Source organism: Lampetra fluviatilis, chromosome 39 (genome assembly GCF_964198595.1).
Source record: "Lampetra fluviatilis chromosome 39, kcLamFluv1.1, whole genome shotgun sequence".
NCBI lineage: Eukaryota > Metazoa > Chordata > Hyperoartia > Petromyzontiformes > Petromyzontidae > Lampetra > Lampetra fluviatilis.
Window position 1 is genome coordinate 2,634,311 of NC_136313.1, and position 25,773 is coordinate 2,660,083.

The 25,773-nt window shown below is 46.7% G+C and overlaps 1 protein-coding gene across 4 annotated transcripts in view; it reads right to left on the reverse strand.

The window, feature by feature from the left end:
* The window catches only part of KIAA0825 (KIAA0825 ortholog), a 69,365-nt gene that overhangs the window by 39,781 nt on the left and 3,811 nt on the right, over positions 1 to 25,773 (reverse strand). For 3 of the 4 annotated variants that reach the window (XM_078874436.1, XM_078874434.1, XM_078874435.1), the window contains exons 3-15: positions 22,007 to 22,178; positions 18,832 to 19,507; positions 18,499 to 18,630; positions 17,497 to 17,570; positions 15,755 to 15,940; positions 14,016 to 14,281; positions 11,923 to 12,073; positions 9,470 to 9,855; positions 8,480 to 8,608; positions 7,127 to 7,242; positions 5,326 to 5,511; positions 3,655 to 3,861; positions 1,224 to 1,677 (exon numbers count right to left, since the gene is read on the reverse strand). In XM_078874436.1, the coding sequence (XP_078730562.1) occupies positions 1,224 to 1,677; positions 3,655 to 3,861; positions 5,326 to 5,511; positions 7,127 to 7,242; positions 8,480 to 8,608; positions 9,470 to 9,855; positions 11,923 to 12,073; positions 14,016 to 14,281; positions 15,755 to 15,940; positions 17,497 to 17,570; positions 18,499 to 18,630; positions 18,832 to 19,507; positions 22,007 to 22,178 (3,135 nt within the window). Of the gene's footprint in view, positions 1 to 1,223; positions 1,678 to 3,654; positions 3,862 to 5,325; positions 5,512 to 7,126; positions 7,243 to 8,479; positions 8,609 to 9,469; positions 9,856 to 11,922; positions 12,074 to 14,015; positions 14,282 to 15,754; positions 15,941 to 17,496; positions 17,571 to 18,498; positions 18,631 to 18,831; positions 19,508 to 21,606; positions 21,738 to 22,006; positions 22,179 to 25,773 lie in introns of those variants that run through there. The other variant, XM_078874437.1, reaches the window with a different exon arrangement.

Below are 25,773 nucleotides of genomic sequence, written 5' to 3' on the forward strand. Positions count from 1 at the left end.
TCTATTAGGCCTTGTTCAGAATCGTTTTTGCTTTGCCGCACGGTGCCTTAGAGGGGGGAAAAAATGCGTCGCTTGACCCGAATCTCCCATAAGAGTCATTTGATGTTGAGTGTATTAAATCGAAAAAAAAAATCCACCTGAAGTTATGATTGAGCAAAAAATGTCTCTATAACCTAAAAGGCCTTCATGTACAAAGGTGCTACCTTTGTGATAAAATTCTTACATTTCACAAGAGGAGTGAAAAAGTAAATTGTTACTGTGCAAAAAAAAACGTGTACGTATTCCACCGTGGGTTTGTGTATAGTATATATATAGAGAGAGAGCTATGTAGGCAGGCAGAGGCATGAAGGCAGGTTAGCTCGGCAGATGGATGTATGGTAAACAGTAGAGATATAACAAGAATATCCTTCCCTCCCCACCCCCCATGATCTCATGAACTGCCACAAATCAGATGTATGATTTGATTCACGAATAGATTCTCTCATCTACTTTCTATTGTGTCTGTCCCACGTGTTCAGTCTCGTCCGTTTCATTCACCTTTAAAGCAACATTTTTTATATAATGTTCTAGAATTGTATATATTCGATGCATGTCAACAATATCATTAACTGATCCATCTACAGCTTGATCAAGGCCACCCCAAGCCTTTAATGTGTTTAGTTTGTTGTCCCATCTCCCGCACCGCTGATGAGCATGAATAGATACATACATTCATACATAGCCAACTCTTATGGTCCTGAAATGTAACAATCCATCTAGCTCCTGCACACGAGTCGATTTCAACGCGACATCTCCGTGGTAGACATTCTCGCAGGCATCTTCCCTCCTTTGGTTGCCATTCTGTTGTTAGTCTCAACCACCGGTCATCGTTCCTTCCAGCGAAGTGTCCTGAGGAGTGGCCCAGTCACAGCGAAAGCTATACTGGATGTGGTGTGCCAGGTGTACCAATATATTCCAAATCTCTGACCTGAACAGACAAATAGATAGGCAGGCAGGCAGATATAATTCCAGACAGCCTACCTATATACCTAAGTAAGAGCATATGCTGTATAATGAGAACTCCGTTCACATATAAATACACATATTTTAAAGTCCATCTTTGAGACCAATATTATCCAGCACCATTTGTTTGACCAAGCAAATGCTGGACCGGTTTTGACCTTATGGGTCTCATCAGTAGAGTCAGTCATAAGAAGTGAGGGTTAACGTCTGCACAGACTCACTGTGCTCCAACGATCCTGGCCGCCCGTGCCAGGGTGGCCTCCACCCAGCCGGGCCGCCGCTTCCTCAAGGCCTGTACAGTGCGTCGCACTGACGGGGAGCAACCATCGCCACCGCCGCCATCGCCACTATCATCGCGCCCCTCCATCGCCACGGCGCGCACGCAGTCCGCCACGAGCGCCAACGCCTCCGCCGCGGCCCGATCCAGCGTGACGCCGGTGGCCTCCTCCACGGCATTGCCGTCCTTCAGCGTTCGGCAGAGCAGGGCGCAGAGGGCGTAGAGCAGCAGCGAGCCGTGGGGCGGCCGGAGCTTTGAGAGGCCGCCGGCAGCGCCGCCGCCGTCTTCAGGAGCAACCGAGGAGAAGAAGACCTTGATGGGCGTGGAAATAGATGCCGCGGCCAGCGGTAGCGTCTGCACGGTGGCCTCGAGGGCTCGCTCCACAAAGTCCACGGTGCCTGGAGGACCACGCAAGGGGAAGGTCAGTCGTGTGGAGCGGCAGGAGGAGATGGCTTGTTTCGCGTGCCAAATGTATCCAATTACCTTCGTGTGTAATGTCAAGCCACTGATGAGTGAAGGCCTCCCTGTGCCTTGTCGGTTACGGGGTTTGTTTGCCCATACTTCACCACGCTGGTCAATGTGAGTTGGCGACAATGAGAGTGCCCACGACTAGTTCAGATATCACTCGCCACTGATGATGGCTGTTTCAAAGTGCAGTGCCCTTACCGCTGCGCCACCGCTCCATATGCTACTCTGTACATGAAATACATTATTCTCAGTTGTTAATTTCCATCTTGTTAAATAAAATTCAAGGCAGCACATTTTGTGAGACAATTTGCGATCTTTCACCATGTATATATATGTCACTGATCACATTGCCTCCCGGTGATCGCTTCCCCCCGATAATGAAGGCGAAGTGCAAAGCGGCAGGAAACAGAGGACGCTTTCCAGACGTGAGACGGGCAGGACCTCTAGCGTGCCTGAAGGATGTTAAAAGGTGTTTGACAACCTTTACACCGTGGACTACTTAATTAAGACATCCGACGGTATTAACAATGCATATTATACTTTATTTATTTAACACAAAGCAGATGCGCTCAATTGATAATATGTGTTAAGCTTTTTATTCCCATCAGCAAATCGATGCGTTGGGGAAACGTAATCCTTCCTTCCCAAAGTATCTGATCTATGATGCATAAAATGCTTCAACACGTATTGATTTTTTTTTAAGATATAGTGCCAGGGAAACACATCCCACCAATACCCCTGTCTTTACCTCTATATGGCTCTGCATCGATTCTTCACCAACAACAAAAAAACCCACCAGGACTTCCCCCTGCTAACATTTACAAAAGCTGCATTTAGGAAGCCGTGCTGAATTCCCCCGCACGCCATCTCTCGTTTTTGCCTTGCCTAATTACATACAGATCTATCTTAGTCGGCCCGCCCCCTCTTGCCAGCGAGCCACACGCATTAGGCGGCACGACTCTGCCCGATGATTGATGAGCGACGGCTGGCAAAAACTCGCAGCTACAAAAAGGCCCCTTTGATGGATTATCACAATATGCATATGAAAACAGTGATGGATGACTGCGAGAAGCAGTGTAAAATACAACGGCGGGACATGACACGGAAAAGGTCTTATTTCAGAAAGGCCGTTTAGGCAGATTTTTTAACTCTGCACGCAGGGCGGCGCTTGCGCCTGCTTGCCTCACGAGCCCGGCTCCAAGATTGCTTCCACTCGGCCATCTCAGCGCGGGAATTTTTTTTTTTACGCGTAATAATACGAACAAAATGGCACCTATTCATTTCTGCAAATGATATGTCCGTTAAATTGGCTATAACCATACTCACTCTTTCATAAGTGTGTAGCTGCTGCTGATGCTTCATTACGAGAATGTTACGTTCAAGGCACATAGCGGGTGATTTTTAAACTGCTCTGCGAGATAATTCCTGCGGTGGGAATAATGAGATGCTATTGGCTACGTGCCCTAACACAGCCTCGGCAGATGACCTCGAGTGACACTAAACTTGATTGTGGTGTTGTAGCTTTTCATAAGCGGCGGCTCTTTCGTCCTTTGTCTCAGATCCTGCAAAGATGGCTGGCCACAGAATCCTGCCGTGATGTAACGATCAGCGCACTGGACTTGCAATCCAGAGGTCGCTGGTCCTATTCAACCTCAAGGCGCAGCGGTTGACACAATGGATGCGTTTCATAAATCCTCCTCCCCCCCCCCGCCTCTGTCACGTAAACGAGTAAACTGTGGATAGAGCCGACCAAATACCCTCCTCTAGAGGGCTTCTCTAGAGCTCCATCTTAGGGCTCTCGAGTGCTCGCTCTGCTGGAGGTCCTTCCACCAGCAGCGGGGAGAGCAGGGAAATTGGAGGGTTGCACCTTTACCTTTGACCGTTGCGCCACCTCATGTCTCCCTTACCTGGAAATCCCTGCTTCTGCGACGCCGAAAACCCCCACTCAGGGGGGATTTTGCCGACGAGAGAGGGCGGCAATTCCTTTGCCGCATCACTCCTGGCCGCCCTCGAGGCCTCCAGCAGCTCCAACACGGGCAGCAGCAGCACATCCCGGGCCGGAGACAGCAGGAGGCGCAGGCTTTCGCTCACGGCCGATTCTTGGCTCCCGTCCCCTGGCCACAGAGGATCACCGCAAGAGGCGTGCAGAGGGACAGAGGCAGGCGCAGAGTGGCATGTGAGCGACAGCCGTGGCCGGTGCAAACCCGGGTTGATTAACCAGTGATGGCAAGACATATACCGTATGGGACCGCTCAGTCCCCCTTTTATTAATTTGTTCTATTCGATATGTAAAAAGATAACGGTGCATCCCTGCAATTACTTGCTCAAGCCACTGCTGGCGGAAGGGCCTCGGCTAAATCGAGCTCTCGAGAGAAACCCCTCCAGAGTGGATTTGGCCTACTCTTCCAATGCTGGCCAGATATTTTGGAAGGGGTGGGACTACCCACACATTACCCCACCACAAGCAACCTGCCAATCGACTAACTGTTGTGTAACCCATTTATACTGCTGGGTGGACATACGCGGTGGGGGGAGGGGGGGTTTCAGAAACCTGCTCCAAATGCCTCTGGATTGCAAGTCCAGTGCGCTATCCACTCCACCAGGGCAGCTTCCCATACGTCATGGCAAAGTGTCTCGCTGCTCCAACGAGACAAGTGTTGCTCTTCTCAATGAATGGGCCCCGAGCCAGTGGTGAAAATCCTACAATCATTTAGTGAGAGGTCCAGTCTCTTTACAACAAAAAACATTGTTAAGGTACGGGAGTTTTAACAGCGAACAATCAATGTTTTTTGAGTGCAATATCATTGGACTTTGAGGTGGAGGGATGGCACAGTTGTTAGCGCACTGCATTTTGAGTCCAATTGCCGGTCACGGGCAACATCAGTGAGGAGAGATATCTGAATCAGTGCTGGGTCCATGCTGCCATGCAACCTCCTTTGATCAATTAGGCCACTACCCAATAGGGTAAGTTCCGAATAGCAACACAATTATATACTAACTTTCATTCTGCATATTGGATAACCTTTACCAGCTATAACAGTCCCCCTCTCCCTACTATAGATAGATCGAGAGGCAGACAAAGGTGCGCACAAAAGGACAGAACTAATATGCTCACGTTATCTAGAAAGCGCAAAAAACTTGGTGTCCCAGCTGCTCCGTCCCAGGGGCGAGCAACAAAGAAGCGCGGGAGTGCTCGCCAGGAACACCGCGTGAACACCGCGAGAACACCGTTAGAAGAGGTCTTAACCGGGTACCCGATACCCGTACCCTACCCGATACCCGGCTACCCATACCCGGCCGGGTATGGGTACGGATACTCATTTGTGACCCTGGTGCGGCCGGGTACGGGTTCGGGTAGACCGTGAGTCACTGGTGAGTAACTGTTTGTCACTCATTTCGGCCGGGTACGGGTAGGGTACGGGTATCGGGTACCTGATTGTGGCCGGGTACGGGTAGGGTACGGGTACGGCCGGGTACGGGTACCCGTTTGCGACCCTGGTACGGCCGGGTACGGGTAAGGAATCAAAACCCGTTTGCGACCTCTGACCGTGAGCCAGCAGACGAGAGGCCGGGCTCACCCTCGGGCGAGATGACCACGTGGTCCCAGAGGGCGTGCCTGTCCAGGTATTCCCGCATCACGTCACGCAGGACGCAGGGAGAGCCCTCGCAGGAGCCCAGCGTGAGCAGCACGGCCTGTGCCAGCGAGCGGCCGCCTCCCTCCGGCCCCGCGTTCGCCCGCTGCTGCGGCCGCCACTGCTCGACCCCTGCCAAAACAGCGCCGGGGTCGGGAGCCGTGAACTCGATGTAGACAGGGGCCGTACACTTTTTTGCATTATCAAGAACACCGCAACTCTGACCTGGCAATTATGGGGCCCGTCGTGACGGATTACGTGTGCGCCAACGGACACGGGGAGGGACCACGATGCGGGGGAAAAAGAAATAACTCGTAACTGTGATGTCGCGAGTTCATAAGCGCATTGCACTGATGCAACGTGCTGCCATAAATCACGCGAGCATTAAAATTACAGACTTATCGTGACTTGTAATATTTTACGATGTAATTAATTACAAGTCGCTAACCGTTTCTGCTCTTGGCGTGCTTGATGCACTGTTTCACAGTGCGGTTAAGATAGTCTTTTTAGTAAAGCAAAGCCGGTTCTTACATGAACTCTCAAAAGCAATGTGACAAACTGACTGCTGCATGCAAGGTATTAGCGGTGACAGAACACGCCCCTTTAAAATGACTCGAGATTATTTCCTCCTAATGTACTCGGTTCAGTTAATCTGTCTACTGGGCACAGGAGAATGCACAGTGACATGATCAGAACAAGACTGCTCAATCGCGTGAATGTCAAGCTGTGTGATGAACAAACTAATAACGTCGCATCCATGACTGTGTTTTTCTGAATGTGGGTGATGACAGAACTTGTCATCACTCCGCTATAATAAGCCCCTCCAGAGTTTTCAATCTACGGGCCGTGCCAACAGACAAAAGCTTAATTTTTTCCTTTCAGTCTCCGCCGAGCGTAACATGTGCTCCAAAGAGAGTCACTTGCCCGTGTAGTCGGCAGCTACTGACCTCAAATGGAATTCCAGCACGGGGCTAAACTCAAAATCCATTTTGTAAGAACTGGGTGAGGGGAAGAAAAAAAAAACACTTCCAAATCCATGAGAACAGTGTAAAAGAGGGGGGAAAAGTGAAACCGCTTGTTGTTTAGCCGAGAGCTGGCACTTTACCGTGACCTGGGCCACAATTCAAACCCCGTCACGCAGACGCACGCAACAGTGCAGGAGACATAATCCCGTCTTTGTCAGAACAGTAAGCGACGGCGCGCATATCCGCGTCGCCAAAGAGCACATCCACAGGACTCATTCCACGTGTCCGTGAAGGCATACCACTCATACCTTTGTTGCCAATAAACCCTTCCATGCTACCAGTATACTTTTGATCTTCACGTTGCCAAATCAGCCTTTTTCAAGATTTACTCTGGAGACCTCCTGCGCTATGCATGCTGCTACAACTCTTAACGTCTTTACATCATTTCCATACGCGTCCACAGGGACAGCCTTTCAACTATCTTGCCTGGCTTAATTATGCACTCAATCAGCAGGAGAAACAGTGCCTGTGACACGCGCACCTTTTTATTCTGTCATTGAAGATTGAAAAATTGCTTTTAAAGCACATATATTGCCTTTTATTTTCAATTCCGCAGCCATGACTAAAGACATAAAACAATCTGTTTAATGTAAATATGTGTTCCCGCGCAGTGACTACGTCCCGCAAATAAACACGCGCGTGCGTGCGCGCGCTGCCAGCTGAGGAAATGCAAATTGCACGGAATGAGATCTGTGAGTTTGCGCGCATAGATCGTGCCGCACCCGTGTTGACGAGCAGCGCTTTGGACAGCAGCCCGTTTTCAAACGCCAGGGTCTGCACGAGGAGATCCCGGTCCAGCCGAGGCTGGGCCAGCAACAGCCTGACGTGCTCGTACACCCTGAGCCCACACACGGACACGCGCCAGAGAGGGCAAGGCCGGCCCAGCGTCGCACGCGCGCACACTCAACTCTGCCGCAGGGTGAAGGCCGTCTCCGAGAGCAACACGGAAGATTCTCCCACGTGGTCTACTGACCAAAATGCTGTTTATGGTCCATTCGTCATTTTCAGTGCTGTTTAAATGTGCTTGTCTTAGTTAACAACAATTATTTCAAACATTTATCCGACGACTGCTTCAAGTCTCTCGGGGTTTTCATTGAGTCTCGAACTCCCTTCTCCCCAGCCAATCCATGCCGTCGACTGCCTGCCCCTATTCAGGACTCGAGACCTTTCTTTTGCTTTGCTTCTGCCTATGACCTAGCACCTCTCTCTCTCTCTATACAATGAAAAACACCCGCTGTGTCCTGAGAGCGTCTTGAGATGTGGCCGCATTTAGACGCCACAAGAGTCTGAATTGCACTGCACAAACCCAAACGAGAGCGTTAACGCGTCCCGGTCAGCATTGGTTTATTTCAGTTTATTCTGGGAGCACGTTTCGAGACTTGCGGCAGCACGAGCGAGTGAGCCGACACATTGTCCCACATGTAGTGGTGGTAGTGGTAATGCTGTATCCAAATACAAACCTTTATTAATTCCTATCACTCGAGTGTGGGTGGAATGGTGGTGCAGTGAATAGCACACTGCACCATGCAACTGATGATCTGAGTTCAATTCCAATACATGGCTAACATCACTGTAAATTGATATCTGAATTGACTTGCCCTTTCCCCCTCTGCCTGCCCCCCCCCACGCCCACCCCTTTACAAACTCACATTGACCAGCGTAGTGAAGTATGGTCAACCCCCACGAACAACATAGCTAGAGCAGGAACTTCATCCAATAGCTAATGACCAAACCACCCAGAAAGTGCCCGATCCCATCAGATGCCGAAAGCGAAGTTGAATTGAGCCTGGATAATGTTTGGATGGGTAACCGCTATGCATAGCAGGTGTTCTAGATTGTGGGACGACATGGTGGGCAGCATGGGACAGTGCATTGTTGTACTGTTCTTCTGCACTCCCACGTCTATGTTCCACATCTTCACCAACCTGCGGTGACCAGCGAGGTGAAGTATGCCCAATCAATGCGATCCGCACAGTGTGGATAGGCCCTCATCTAGCAGTCGATACACAATTGGGCTGCACACGCACACAGGTGCAAGAGGTAAGGAAGGGTAATGTGCGAGAGATGCCACGTACCTCTCTGGCCCTTTGCCAAAGAGACCTGGCCTCATCCACTGCAGCCACAGAGGAGCGAGGCCAGGTCTGGGCCCATCTTTACGCAAGCGTGGTGCCCTCTCCGCGGCAGGGAACCCGTCTTTGAACGCTCTGACGTAAACCAAATGCAAACAAGGTCGCCGGCAAAACGCATCACTCGTTCAACGCAGGTATTAGCTGAATCGGAAAAGTAGCTTGGGAACAAAAAAAAGGATGCATTGAAGGTGTTTCGCGTCAGGTTTATAATATTGTCAGACGCTGGAGCCGGTGTCTGTTGCACGTTTATTCCGCTGTTCAAGTAATTAGGATAAACAGCAACGCAAACGTTTTGGGATTGAAAATAAAAATTTGAACGAATGCAAAGAGAGCTTTTATTTTGTTGAGTTTTGTATGTACAATAGTGGAGTATATCAGCCGTGGAGATGGAGCGATGAAATCAGCTCGTTTACAGGAGCTAGACGGATCGCGACATTGCGTGACCATAAGAGATGGCGACAGCTTTGAGAGATCATCAATCAGCAGGGGATAGACCATGGTCAATGTATGTACGTATGTTGAACTTCTCTCGCACCATACCTAGCCAACCGTGCTCATCGAAGGTGCGGAGGAAGGACAAAAATCGGTACTAAAGAAATGTATTTTCAATCTAAATTTAAACGTACGTAGCTCCAGTGGCTTCCTAATATTGGAAGGAAGAGCATTCCAGACGGCCGCAGAAGCGCATCTAAAATCACGCGATGCAGTGACCATCTTTGTTCAATGGCGAGCCAAAAGCCGCTCTGTGAGGATGACCGGAGTTCGCGTGAAGGTTGATGCTCCTCGATGAGATCAGCAAGGCATTGTGGTTCATTTGTGGCAAGCACTTTGTGTGTAACGAGTGCGACCTTGTAACGTATTTGTCCAGCGATGATGACGATGATGACGATGACAACGACGAAGACGACGACACACGTCGGGGTGTAACGCACTTACAGGTGTAGCTGATCCAGCGGCGCAGTGCCGACAGCCAGCGTTGCCAGCAGCGAGCCGCAGTGCGCGTGGATCGGCGACAGCAGCTCCGCATGCTCGTCCCCGCCGCTCCCCTCCGGCTCCAGCAGCTCCCGCCAGCCGCGGCAGACGCCCAGCAGGTGCCACGCCGAGTAGGCCAGCGCGGCCGTGATGTCGGCGCGCACCTGCGGCGTCCTGCGCTCCGACGGGCGGGCCCGGGCGTAGCGAGCGGCCAGCGGCGCAAGCGAGCGGCCCAGCACCGACGCCAGCAGGGAACGCGCAAGCGCCGGGGTCAGAGACCGCCGGAGGTCGGACCAAAGGGCGCCGAGGTGGCAGTGCCACATCTGCAAGCTGAAGGAGCAACGCTCGCCCTGCAGGGCAGGTATGCAGGTGTAAAAGTGTAACGTTATAATATTTCGTGGGCATATTTCGGGACACATGGTGAGCTGGCAGAGATTTTCTATGTCGGCACAACCTACTTTTTCAAAGTCACGCCCGCTCAGCTACTATTCCCGCCTCCAAAAGTCGCACCCACTGCTCAGGTAGCCGCACTCACTAGTCAGGTAGCCCCGCCCATTATCCCGCATCATGAATTGAGGATGAGGACAGAATTTTTTTTATTGGTGTATAATCCCAAATTGTGCAAAATCTTCAAAGCTCCGGAACAGCGTTTCTGAAACCAGAACTGTCGCGGCCAATACACCACAACATTGAGCAGCTGAAGTTAAGTTAATTATATATATTACCACCTAGTTTTTATGTTACATTTGCAGACAAAATCGCGTGCAATTTTTTTTTTATAGAGGACATAAAAAATGATATTGCGACACTAGCCAATGTTTAAATGTTGAAAAAAATATGTTTTAATTACTTTAATGTTTAAAACCAAATATTTCACTTGCACATTTATAACATGCTTGAAAACAATGCCCTTTAAATCCTGATGGATTTTTTTTTTCCTCTCTCAATATCTCATCAAGCGAGGCGAATGAACCGTTTCCACCCTTCTCACCGACCGAGCGCTTGAAGTGAGATTAGCGGATTTATTATGACACAGTTTGTTTACTCTGAATTTTCATCCGACTCAAAATAATGACTTGCATTATGCAAAGGAAACAACCTACAGAAGTGTCTAATTTGCTTTGATAAATCTAGCAATCAGTTTTTAATTAAGTTACTTTGTTAGCTCGTCCCTGAAAATACAAACACCCAGCTGAAAACATTACAATAACACACTTCATGCATAGGCAATTACACACACACCGCTCTCTCCACATCTTACCACGGTAGATCATTTACAACGGGGAACGGTGGGGGGGGGTTGATGGGAGTAATTGATCGGAGTCAGTATTCCTTTAAAACAGGACGAGGAACTTTCCCTGATTAACGTTAAATTGGTAGAATAGGTGAGTAGGCACCATGGCTCCCGCATTGTGGGTGGATTGAATGCTCTGCAGGGGGGGGGGGGCTGCGACACTCACAATGTAAGTAACACGCCGCTCGCTTATCTATTGTAGAAAATGTACGTAAATTTGGCAAGTGGGCCGTAGGATGGCAGCCTCCACTCGGGACCACATTCTGGGCTCGGGCAGCTGGAGCGGCGAGCCTGCACCGAGCGGAGCGGTACATTGCTTCTGCGCGACTGCGAGCGTGCGTTGGCCACCATTCACGCCCCCCGAGCTCAATCGCCCCCCACCACCAGCTCGCTTAAAGTGCCGAAAATCAGTTTGGTCTGCCGCAACGACCTTTGGGACTTGGAAACGTGGGCGCAGAAGAGATGTGTAGGTATTAATAGGGGGGGGGGGGGGGGGGGCGCCGCAAAGGTGAAAACATGAGCCTCACAGCCGACCCCGATGATCAAATCTCCTCGCTTCACACTGCCTCGGCTTAAACAGTTGCTCTCCTGACCTGGAAGGTCGATGATCGACGTTCGGTCACCGTTTTATAACATTCATTGCGGTTTTACACGCAACAAGGTGGGCTCGCAAGAACGTAGTAGAATGATGGCCCAGAATCGCATGAGAACATCACACGGGACACTGTGGACACCTTATGCACAAACGGAGACTCAAGGACACTCCATACTGTGAATGTGGTGAACAACTTAAACATTGAAACACATCGTGAACAACTGTCTGCCGTATTCATGCCCCCACTGGAAACATCTCCGAAGTTCACTCAGCATCTCCCGAAGCTCTAGACTGGATGGGAAAATCTATCGGCATCACGAGCAATACTGCCATGCTGAGCTTACCCCCATGGTTTAAGAGAGCAGTCAGGAGATGGTGGCCGAAGATTAGACATGCAAAGATGCATCGATTCACCGATCAAAATAGATTGTCACCCTCGCTTAATATGCAATGAATTGTGCGTGTAAAGATTGATTCGTTAGCTATATATGTAAATTCTATTATGCTATGCACGGGCCTGCAACGTACCTCATAGAAGGGCCTGGGATCTGCCCAGTGGTGGCTCTCCGAATCGTGCAGGATGCTCGTTGTAAGGACCCCAACGTGGTAGTCAGTGATGCTGTCACAGATGCCCGACATAAACTCTTGCCACTGCTTGAGGGTCGCAGACAAAGGCAGCCTGTAAAAAAACAAATCATGACGAGTATGACTTCAGCGGGGAGCGGTCGTGCACTAGTTCGATCACTGAACTGCACTATGAACTATCCACCTGCATTTGATTCCCAGCCATGGCGAACATCAGTGGTGAGGGATGTCTGAAACGGTGCTGTGCTCCAACTTCACCAACCAGCATTGACCAGCTTGGTGAAGTATGGTCAAACAACCCTATAACCATACTCTTTGGTTCTTTCGGTAAAGTCACGTGATTTAATTTATTTACCTACGTAACTTTACCGAAAGAACCAAAGAGCATGGATCCCTGCAGTCACGAAAACTTCAAATCTAGATTAACCCTAAAACCGTCAGCAATGCATATGGAGACCTTCAACCAGCAGTAGATTCCCTCTAAGTTATTATTTGTATGACTTCACTGTAACACAAATTCTGTACTCTGAAATCGTTGTAATGGTAATAAAAACGTACAACCTTATTAATGCATCACAATATTACAGATCGTTAACAGCGTAGCAATGTCAATTGCACATCTGAATAAAATATTAAAGGTGAACTACAAACACAGTTTCTCAACACCAAAACAAAACTTGCATATGATCCGGGCTACTAATGGAACAAATTACTGCGTACAGCACTTATATATATAAAAAAAAGTATGATTAAATTAGCTAAAGTGTTCCGAACGCATCAGTTTAAAATGCATAATTTTAAAAGGGCATTTATGGCTTAATAAGGAGTCACACAAGATCAAATGGCGAAGCTCTTCAAAGTGTGCAACTGCTCATAGCGAACTGGCACACGCGTTCAACTACACGCGCCGCATGCACGCGCCAAATCAGCGTGCGCTTTTTTAACAGGATTTTTTTTTCTCTTTTACAACACCAAAGTCATTTTTAAGGATCGTCGTGTATGTTCGTAGTCCGAAAATGAAAGTGACAAGATGAAGGAGACAGCTTTTGCTTCTTTAACTTATAATTCCAGTGCCCAGCTAATAACACTCGTAGTGAGTTTCTGGAATGATCCTTCTTTAAAAAAAATATGAAAATACAAAGAAAGTATTCTCGGCGTGTAAAAAAAAAAAACATTTGAAGTTGCAATGTCCACTGGGTAATTAATTCATATGGCCCTTTTCGAAAATCTCACCCAATCTTACATTCAATTGGCACTAAAACTAAAAAGGCAATGAACAGTAATGTGTCACGTTAATTTTGGTAATTGTACCATCATTCACAATACTCCTAATGTCGGCGGTTTCATACAAAATTGGCAAAATTGCTTTAAAAGCCACTTTTTTTTACATAAAACAAAAGTGTCCGAACTGGCTCTGTCCTAATGGTTACTCATTCAGTGACCCGGCTGATCCCAGAGACTTTTAACACCCTCGGTATATCTTAGCGGCATCTTCAACTCGTTGCATGCATCAACGTCAAGAAATGTTGAAGGGACATTAAAAATACAAACGCTAATTTCTTCTGCATCGTAATAAGGAACATTTTTCCTGAAAATGTGTCTGTTTTCTGGTTCGCTCTGAAATGCAACACATAACGAATTTCTTATTTTGCATCAAGATGCCTAAACGTAATAAAGTACTAGCATTAAGTGTGATATTTAAATACGATATGACACAACTGCTGTAAAAAAAATAAGAAGAAAATACTCCTCCTGCCCCTATCGGTACCTACACATAAAATGAAAAAAAGGTATTTCGTACACATCCCATTATGTTCTGGGAGTGCATAATGTTTGGCAACACAATATAACACTGCTGCATAGGTATTCGTGGACGTGCTGTACGGCTATCTAATGTCATTCCAGGCTTCAGTTCCTGAAGAAGCTGCCAGCACGTGGAGCGGAATCCGCTGGAGATGGTGTCGTAACAGCCTGCGGTGCTACCCGTCGGACACAGCTACGACGCAACGGTACACGTTCACGCGCACACCACTCACGTGAACGACCGGTCGGCCAGCGCGTCGCAGAAGCTCCGCAGTCGGCCGTGCATAAACGCAGCCGAGGATAGCGCAGTGTACAACGTGTTCACGGGGCCATCGTCTGCCCCACCGCGTCCATATTCCCGCAGCCGGCGTAGGACGCACGCCGTGACGTCGCAGCAGACGGACACGAAAGCGGTGCCGACTTCGCGCAGTGGGCCCTCGCGGCCGGCAACGGCCAACGGGAAGAAGAATTCCAGCTCGTCCGCTACGCCTGCACAGAACTGGAAAGGAAAGGAGGTCACAACGCATTGCAATGCGTCCCTCGGAATGTACCGAGTTACAATGTGTCCGCATTCATGAAGGCCAAATTTAGCCCATCCATAGCTCGTAATTCTACGATGGAGCGCTCAACAATTCATATTAGGTTAAAATACAAACTGTGTATGATGTGAATGCATAAAGTAACTCAAAATTATTTGACAAATATTGTGAGAACTTTATTGTTCTGGACGTGGTGGTGGAGCAGAACTGCACTGTGCAATAGTATCAAACTATGGTTGCCTCGCATGTGAAGCTTTGGTACAATGCAGTTCTTCAAGAACCGCTGATGGATTTTGCACAATACACACTGTTTGAAACGAAGGGCTTTCCCTCCCAAAGGCCTCCTTATATGCATGACACAACAGATTCGGTCCAGGTAATTTGGGTACAAACTGGGCTCCCAGAATCAGAAGCAATATAAATACATGCTACAGGTCAGGGCTCTCCAACTGTACCATTGTTGTTCTGTGGTTTTGTGTAAAAAAATTCGGATGATTTTCATGATGTACTAATGTAAAAGTGTCTTTGTGCTCCTAAACGTAACGCCACTTATGGCGGGAATAGAAGTGAATTAGAAACGAACACAAAATTGGATCATACAAAATGTTGTATCTAGGCCTCATTTTCAGACACTTAGGATTCATCTAAAAATCGGGAGTACATTCCTACGCTGAGACTAACTGCAGCACGAAGACTGCTCTGCATTGTAACCATTCATCAAACAAAAACAGATTCGTGCGCAGACGATGCACGCATCTAATCGAGCAATGTGTTAATCAATTACTTATGATGTATGCAAATTGCATGTAAATGGTATGTTAAGGTTACCTTCATGCTAACTGAGTGAGCCAACACTGTACGAGAAAGTGAAATGCAAGAAAACTATTCAAACGAGATGGCAAAAATAGCACAAGAAAGGATAGCTTCTTACGTAAATGTGTGGCCCTAAATTATGTCGAATCATCGGGGGGGGGAGGAGTTTATATGTCAAGTAATGATGCCAAAGTTAGAATCTCGCAGCAGTAATAGCAACGAGATATAGAATACCATAACGCATGATGATTTAATAAGCAAACGGTGAGAAGCAACTCTTCAGACAGCACAGGATGGGGTTGCATTTGCAGAAATGACAATAAATATAACCACATCTGACAATGTGATAACACCGGTGTTAAGAAAACGCAACAAATCACACTCATTATTTTTTACAGAGCTCTTTAAAAAAAAAATTATATATATAAAATCACTTTCCCCTACATTGCTAATACAATCACAAAAATCGCATTTTTTATTTTAATTACATTGCTCACGTCCGTTTTGACAAAATGCAATTGGACGCGACGCTGCGTCGCGTCCGACTGTCAGAGAGTCCACGGCGCGCTCACAAAATCACCGCCGGCCACGGCGCTCCCTGCACGCCCCACGGCGCTTGCCTCGAACACCGTGCAGCGATGACTGCCCCCACCCTCCATCACGCTGGCGGACACAAGCAGAGAGGGGCCGCCGGCGGGCGACTTCTGTGACCACCTCCCCGTGATCTCCGCTCCTGTTTGCAGAAGGCTCCGAGCCATCGGACCAGAAAGGTCCTGGAAGAGAGTCTTCCATTCCCATTCCAGAGCCTGCAAATTACAGTGAACACAAAGTTCCCAATCTTGCAGGGCCACGGCCAGCCAGCCATGGCCAGTTTATTTTCAAAGCATTCATTTCCGTTGTCCATTTTTAAAAAGGCGGATGCACCCTCCGTGGAGCAGCCTTGATGGGTGTCATAAGTCACAACCTGAATGTGTCGGAGTCACCTCGTTTTGTTTTTCTTACATATTGCGCAAGGACGCTCACGCGCACACGCACACACACACAGCAGCTCAACACTGCTACCTTCAGTTCCGATTTAAGAATTGCTCTCTTTGCTCAAGGACGATGACACACGCCATATGCCAGCGGTGCAATACGCAGCATGTGTGTAAAATTATTACGAGCGTAGTCGTCGATTGAATATTGAATTGCAATAATTTATTACGGGCAAAAAAAATCGGTTTTATTTGCGATGTACAAATATTTAGGTGATGTAAAAATTAAATGACAGTATAAAGATGAGATGTAAGTATAGCAGTTCACAAATATCGTTGTAAAAATCTAAACATTTACAGCAAAAACATGTGAGCGAGATTATTTATCAAAAAGGTACGGAAATAAAAACGATCAATATATATTAAAGGTCTATGATATCCAGTGGATACATTTTCAGCAACATATGCAGTACCGTTACTATATGTCAATTTACAAAATGCTTTAAAACGACAATACTAATTAACCATCTTGTTTGTATAATGCAGCAGCTGGGAAAACACTGCTTGTGAATTACAGCAGTCCTGATACACACCAAAACGTGATTAGGCTGATAAAAAAAAACCCACCAACACTGTCAAAAGCTGCAAAGATGACCTTTATCACAGAATTCGTGCACTTGTTATATTAGCAAAAGCAATGTTAAATGCACCGCTACGCTCACACAATGCAATTAGCCACCACGCCAAACCTGGATCAAGTTAAAGGTTATTATGGATCCCTGCCGCTGCAAATATCAAGTGCAGAGGTGTTACCTCTTGAATGTCAGCATGTTCATCTTTTCCTTGTTAACACACATGTGTGTTTTACCTGTGTCTAAAGCGTAATGCCCCTGTGTGTGCATTGTCGACCCATTCTGCATGACCAATTCCCCACATGTTAAATAGCATCACTCACTCCGCCAGCCTCTCTTTCATGTGCATTGCATACGACAGCAGGGAGGGTGTTCAAAAACTGTTATATTTCAATATGGACCCTAGAAGGCTTCATTAATGTTGAGATAAAATCGTCGAATTTTGCTTTAGACAGCGTAGGAATAAACTGGATAATGAGCATTACACCTCCTCCCCTACTCATACCTCACTTCACGTGTATTGCACCACTACAGGGCAACACACATACAGCGATAGACATTGAATTTCATCATCATCAACCATGGCCTATCCACTGCTGGATGAATGCCTCGCTTAAGCCATCACCAACTCTCATGGTCTCGCGATGAGTTTCGCAACATTTGTGCGATTCATCAACCCTCGCCTGCTCGTCGCCAGCACTGCCCGTCTAATAACAACGCAACGCACGCAAATGCAGCGTGCGGTGGCCCCATTACCTGAGACGTGCCCGGCTTCTTCTTCGAGTGTGGTTCTGGAGAAACGAGCCCTGGGCTGCCTTTCTTGAGTGGGCCTGCTCGTCGGAGGAAGGAGGAGGACACATGACCCATTACCGACCGCAAAGCACAGCGATTAACCACGGTGCGTGCGGCTCTGTAAACAGGAGGCTGACTGCACGTTACGGGATAGAATTTGCATGAATGATGCGTAAAATGAAAGTATGCACCCTGTTTAAGCTCCTAAATCAGCAGTTGTCCTGCTGTATCGGTTCCGCCTGATGACGGTCGCTTGTGTTGCGATCGAAACGTCGTGATTTATTTTATTTTTATTTCTAGCTACGTGACTTTACGGAAGGAACCAAAGAGTATGGATTCCTGTCAAGCTGTTTTTTATGTGTAAGTACATCACGTGACTTAACTACACTGACCCCAGTTAGAATCCAGGTTATCAAGCACATGTGCACGTACAGCCCAAATGACGAACCACTGGTGGACGAGGGCCTCCCCAAGCGATGCAGGTCGTGGGGGTTATTTGACGATACATCGCCACGTATGTATGTTGAACTTCTTTTGCACCGTACGTAGGGCGGATCAAAGACGTTGCAACATAGTACAGTGAATGTTATCGAAGCTGACACGTATCTTGTTTGGTCAATTCGGGAGGCATAAATTCCAGACACTGGTTGTTAATAGCAATAAGAGTGACAATTATTTAGCGAGGAAAGACACCGGGAATCTCACAACTCACGTTCGAGACTCCTTCAGGCCCAGCATTAACGCAATACACTTGTGGGAAAATATTCACCGTCCCACATTGACCAGTGTTGTAAAACGGGCACACATCTTTTCCCCAATGGTAGTGCACAGAGATGGAGACAGCTTCAGGAGGCATTGATAACTTTGGAGAAAAGGGTTGGCCCCTCACCGCATCATGTGTGCTCGTCAAAACTGAGAGCAGCTCGCTAACAGCACTCAAAAAAATATATAAAGAACATCCCTCACCTTCGTTGACACCAGCACTGCTAGCCAGGGCAGACCATGCTAATTCCCTTAGTCGCTTGTCCATCTTGAGCAGACTTGACATCACCCGGGTCAGCTGGGAAAGCGTGTCTTGTGCCAGCATTGCAGATTCGTCTGTCATAACAATGAGACATTCAGTTGAAAGATGTCCTATTTTTGTTGAGCGGCATCATGCAGTTTAATCGCATGAACAATAAATTAACGGTCCCAAATCCCGCAGAGTTATTTAACCGCGCGCGTAACGCAAGCTGAGCACTACACGGCAATGTACCTTGGCGACACAGATTGAAGGGTTAATAAAAAAAGATCACATACCCACTGTGTTTCTCTTTCCCGTTGGCCTCCTGCCATCCTTGCATGCAGGGCCATCTGGCAGCAGCAGCAGCAATGGCTGCCCCAATGCCCCCACCAGCTCCTCTTCAATCTCTTCCAGGAACACCTCTTGGAGAAACCGGGACGCCACCTCGCAGCCCGCCACGCCACCAACGGCCGCATGGTCCTCCACCATCAACATGCAGATCTGGGGAACAGCCTCCGCAAGCGACAGCGCGAAACTCCCCAGGGTAACGGCGCTCCCGCTTTCAAACTCTTTGGCCGGGTTCATTCCACACCGCCGCAGCAAGTCCTGCAGCTGCTTGGCACGCATGGTCTTGTATTTGGGCAGAAATTCGTCTGGTGGGTAGAGGAACGCCAAGCTCTGCAGGCAGCGCAATCGGGTTAAGTGTTGTGCCCTGGCGGTGCCCGTGGCTGCCGAGATGGCAGCCAGCCTGCGTAGGAGGTGCGTGCGGAGGTGCAGCCGCGTGCTCTCCCACAGCGATTGCACGTCCAGTGCGGACGTGTCCTCGGCGGCGTTGAGAGACGCCAGCGAGGAGAACTGGAAGGCGGTGCCGCTGGGGTGGGAAGGGAAGAGCACTCCCGAGCGAGACGAGATCTCTAGCAGGAGCTGCAGCACCTCGTCGTCGAGGCCCTGCTCCGAGCGGAGCATGCGCAGCTGCGTGACAAAAAAACACGGAGCGACGTGACGGTCAGAACTCCCGCTGACGGGCAGAAGAACATCACCGGCACGTCCTCAGCCATCACATTAGATCAAGGGTCGGCAACCAAAATAACAATGAGACATTTTTTTGCGAATTCGGTATTTTAAGAGCCGCAATGCATGTGAATGACATCACGAAGCAGTCCTTAAAGAGGCGCATGCAGCTCTGGAGCTGCAGGTTGCTGACCCCTGCATTAGATCGACCGCACCCAGAGTGGGTAGTTAAAGGACACATGCACAATATGACACACTTATGACCAAATGGCCAGAATTAGCCCGATCTCAGTGAATCTCAGAAAATAAGCAGGGATGAGCCTGGACAGCACAGGGTGTGTATTTTAAAAGTATACCCAAGTAACCAATAAACCCAATATATTATATAAATATATTGGAGATACTTTCAAAATACACACCATGTACTTTGACGGGTGACAACAATGCACAGACAGGTTGTCATAAGGCTGTGGGGGCTTCTTGGTTTACAGCAGTAAAATACGTTGTTGCAGTGAACTGTTATGCTGCCACATCTACGCTGCCCGTCTTGACCAACCCACACTGACCATAGTGGTGAAGTATAGTCAAATAACCCTCACGACCCACGTGGCATGGGGAGGCCCGCACCCAGCAGTAGATGGACAAAAAGTGCTGTACAAATTCATAGTTGAACCAACTATGGTGTTTGTGTATATATACAGGAATACACACAAAGCATTTTTTCAGAATGAGATATTTAAAAGCCAAAAGAAGCAGGTGTTACTAGTTTTAAAAATGTCCATGCTTGGGTGTTTCAAACAGAATGGGATTCGTCATCATCATTGCCCGTTTATTGATTTTTTAAAATGATAATTATTATTTACCCACATTTAGCCTCAATGTAGTCTCCAGACTTTTTTACGAGGGTCCTGTATTAGGCCAATTTCATGAATTCGTTTTTCGGCTGCATGTGAGAGTAAACTGGAGTATCCAGTAAAAAAAAAACATGCACACATGCCATCTCATGGCCACCTCACGGCCATGTGGGAATGCATTGAGACTTTTTTTTTCACACGATGTACAAGAATACATATTTCTCTGAGTACAGGACAGCTTTAGGAATTTTCAAATCAAAATTGTACGATGTAACTGTTACTGTGGCAACTATCATTACGGGCTCTTTGTTTACTGATGTGCAATTTCAACATTATGTTGTTGCACATGCCCAAGCTATTGTAAATAAACAGATTGCTCTCCACTGAAAAATAAGAGCATGATTTTGGACAAGGTAGAGTATGCATACATTATTAATGGAGATTAATATTTCACTCATAATCAAATTACTGTAGTTAATGTTTGAAATGATTAGCGACCCTTCATATTGAGAAGCCTCCACAACTAATAAATGTCTGATGACTACGATATTACATGCCCTTGACCCAAGCTAAATATTAAATTACTGTGCTAATAATTAAAAGTTGAACTGGCACTTATGAATTCCTAAAAAGTTAATATAGTAAACAAATGAACAAAACATGTCTGCCCTTTTTCAATCTACTGGTGCATGAAAGCCTCCCCACACCATGTCAGCCATGGGGATTGTTCGACCATACTTCACCATGATGTTAGATAAAGGATGGTGAAGTGGGTAACCAGGACTGGTCAAGGTATCACTCGCCGCTGATGTCGGCCGTGGCCAGGAAACAAACTCGGCTAGCCGGGTTCGGAGTGTAGTGTCAAAAACCAATGTGCCACCACTCCACACCCCACATCATTCATTCCGAAAAGAAATAAACCAAATACCAGGAAGACATAGTTCTTATATATTCATATTTAACTGTTTTACGAGACTACGGTTGTATGACTGCAACCACAATTTGTTACAGGGCAATTTTTCAAAGTTATTATTTTCACCGTGGTTTCCTACCTCGCTGAAATGCCATTCGGTGCTGCCTGTACTGCAATTCACTGTACTAACTTTGCACTCATTTTTAATAAATTACAGTGCAGTGGATCCAAAGGTCATCAGTTCAATACGCAGCACGGCAGTTGAAATGGGCAAGAGTTTTTAATCCACTCACCTCTGTTCACCCCCGCAGCATAAATATGTACACAACAATTAGTAGAACGGGTCGTTGGTGGCGGGGTACAGTGTGGGTACTCCCAGCTTTTCCAAGACGACTGACCAGTGTGGAAGAGTAGACCAAAATACTCTCTGGTGGGCTCCCTTCGTACGTACGTATGTTGAACTTCTTTCGCACCGTAAGTAGCCAACCATGCTATTCGGAGGTGTGGGGGAGGGATAACAAACTAAACACCTTTAGCGGTATTGTACAATACCACAGTGGCACCTGTATGTAAATTGCAGGCCTGCACCTTTATACCTATTACTGGGTCAGTGCAAAATGCACAAAGACATTCCACTTGGCGCCAACGGGTAATTGTGTTTCAATGAGATATCTCTCTGCAAATTGCACGCACTATTTCGCTCAGGAAGCGTGCAACTTTGGGCTGCGGCGTCTGGGAGGGCCACAACGATCCCATGTCCTTGCGGGCAAGCCAGGCGAGCTGCTCGGCCGCCCTGGCAGGAGGCTCGTCTCCTGGAAACACAGCGCTCAACTCCGCCCCCATCTCCTCCAGCCCTCGCTCAATCCTGCAGTGACACACAAAGACAAAGATCCCCCGTAAAGCCTTTACCAGACTGTTGGGGCAAGTGCTTTTAGCGAGCACCTATGATCGCCGGAATGGCACACAATGGGGTGGGTGGCCAGCATCACGCCCGGGGAGGCCCATGACCGGTTAATATAATCGTCGCTGGTGTTGGCCGTGATCGGTAATCGAACTCAGGTCGCCGGATTCATAGCACAGCACGTGAACCGCTACGCTATCCGGTCGTACACATACATACATACACACACTCCTCGCACTCAGCAGAGGATCACCAGCTCTGAGCGCTCGCCCCAAACAAAAAATTGGACAGCGATGCTGAACGGGGCATATAGATGCAGCGGAATTGCTACCAAGTGTGCAGGCAGTGCAACTGCACCAAGGCCCATGGCCAGAGGGACCCAGATTCTGGTATACTAAGAGGGGGTACGTGTGGGCGAGTGGTGGATGGGGATTGGGAGGGTGAGGGGAATTTAATGCCCACCAATCTACACTACTGATGATATAAATGCACAGCTATTTTGTGAAATGCTGCTCTTGCTTTTATTGCGGTGCTTAAAAAACACAATACAGCAATCAAGGCTGTTCAGACACCATATCACCTCCAACCATTATGGATGAATTTGCTTAATTCTTTGCAGGTGAACAGAGATGGTGCATTACGTCAAAAGAATTTGCACCCAGCACAGGATGGTTTGCAGTCATCGCGAGCAAAACAAATGTAACAATTCTCCATAACCGAACCCTTGTCCAAGCTGCAACGATCCTATTGAAAGACATACAAAAAAAATGACAGGCTAATTAAAGTAAGGTTGAAAAACCTAGCACATTGATTATTTAAAAGTTCAACCAAAAGGTCTACATCAAGGCATTTAGGTAATGATCATATGCTTTGGTACAGTCTTACCCCACGCTTTGACATGCTTTTACATTCACTGTATTTTGTCATTGTCATTGCTTCCGAATGCATGGTATAAAAAAACACATTGTCTTTTTAACGATGATGCAAGGTGAATTTGATGTGACGTACATTTAATCTAGATTGTTACACCGGTGCTATATTAGACAACTGTATTTTTTTCGCAAAGAGCATCGTCTATCTTCTTGGTTTTTTCGGTAAAGTCACGTAGAAGGGAAATAATAAAATAATAAAAATTAAACATTATAAAATACAATTCTCACGACGTTTCGGCCACAACGCAAGCAGCCATCCTCAGGTGAAGAACAGGTCTGTTGGAAAGACAGCGTCTGAATGAACACTACCAAGCTTGGCAGCGTATATTTAAGCTGGGTTAGAGGAGTAAGTGTGCTTTAACAAAGGAATCTGCATATCAACAGAGGAATTTAGCTTAAATCAAGAGGAATTTAGCTTAAATATACGCTGCCAAGCTTGGTGGTGTTCATTCAAACGCTGTCTTTCCAACAGACCTGTTCTTCACCTGAGGATGGCTGCTTGCGTTGTGGCCGAAACGTCGTGAGAATTGTATTTTATTATGTTTAATTTGTATTATTTTATTATTTACCTTCTACGTGACTTTACCGAAAGAACCAAGAAGACGAATCCCTGCAGTCACGAAAGCTTTAAATCGAAATTTAGCATCGTCTCTAGTTCATTGGTTCCTAACCTGTGATCTGTGGGCCACTGGTGGACTGCAAGGCTATGGGAAGTGGTCTGAAGAACTGTTGCAGATACCAGGACTTTTTGTTCACATAGCAATGTATCCTTTACCGCATGTTGGTCCGTGAAAATGTTTTTTTCGAGTGGACAGCAGGTCCACTGGTTCAGAAACATCGGGAACCACGTATCTAATTCATATGCATCAATCGCAGCAACAAAAAAATACTCCATCGTAAAAACCACAATACTAACCAAGTTAGAGCTGATAAATATGCTATGCTGGCCTATCACTAAGCATCTCTTAAAATCTATGAAGCGGTGCTGGGATATGTTTAAAGATTCCTATGTATGCACACTGCTCAATGCATAACAAATACACAAATTAAATTACGGCGATTGATATTCAATACCACTTGCGGTATTGTACACAACATTCCATAACAAACCGTATGTTTTGCCATGTGCCAATTGTAATTGTAAGTTGTGTGACCAGCGCTATACAAGAATAATACATGAATAATTAATAGTTTACATTACACAACATAAGGCATCGGGAGCTCCATAAATGAAAACTGACTCAGTCTATCACGTCAACTTTATAAAATATACAAGAACTGATAGAAAGCAGATGGTTGTCCTATTGAAATATAAATATTCGAATTCGACGCACAATACAACGCTACCAATATTTATTCAGAACTCAATTTTTTAAAGATGTAATTAAACACAGTATATGTTTATGCCAACAACCTGCCAGGAAATATTCCAAATAATTGCCGTAATAAGCACAATATTCAAGCAAAGTGGCATGTTTATGCGCGTCGATGTTGTATGCACGCATATACGTTAAATATTTTAAGTATTCTAATAAATAATAAAGGAACCTATGGGGAAAGACACAAAGACCCGTTTCATATGGAGATGCTAAGAAGCTAAGGCATGACACATATTTTACGATGAACTTAAGCCATTTTATTCATTAGAGTTCTGAGCACAATACGTAAGAGTTTCATCCTTTGATGATGAAGATATAAATAGGACAAATCCAGCCTAATCATGTGCAGCACTCACATGTCTCAGTAACACACCCTGTAACTAGACTGAAGATGCTTCAACATTAGGAGCTCGCATTCTCAAAGTCTGAACAAACTTCAAAGCTACATTTGGAGAGGGAGATGTTATATTTCACACCCCACTGTTATCCTACATGCGCTTAATTTACAACTTCTGCTCCGGATTATTGCAGGCAGGCTACATCTGCTTCATTCTAGAGAGATGATGAGCAAGTCCATGCGCCACACGAAGTTAATGGTCTAAAAAATTTAAAGGCGCTTTTGAACCTCTGTAATTGACAACCCGATAAAAGACAAAAAAACAAGCCTATGGATAGATAATTAAGTTTATGTACTGTATATGTATTTATTCTTAACACCAATATAATTTCAGTTTTCATGTGTTAATTAACCTGTACGCCTACACAGAAGGATTAATAGGAACGCTTTGTAGCAGATAACAAGGAGGGCCCAATGTCCTTAGGAATTGTTTTATGAAGGTCATCGCTTAGAAACACGAATGGAGCTGCCCTAGGTGTTTAAAATAATTGGCTACGGATAGTGGTGCCGCATTACTCAAGCCACTGTGCAATCATCAGCAGATATTTCCAGGCTCTTTCCAATTTATGAGAACGTTTGCTAATTTTACAAAACAGGCCAACAACAGATAACACTGTTGACAATAATTTCTGGTGGCATACTTAAAGTTACAATGCGTACAGAACTTATCATTATGCATAGTGCAGGGGGGTGTGGGGGGCTATTGAATTTCACACCCAATCAACTTGGTGTCAAATCAGCGCTTGAATGGGAATTAGTTGCCACTGCTGGGAGGTAAAGATGCAAAGTGTCATTTTTATTGCGTATTCCCTTGTGAGCACTGAAGAAATCTCAAACGTACAATCCTAATT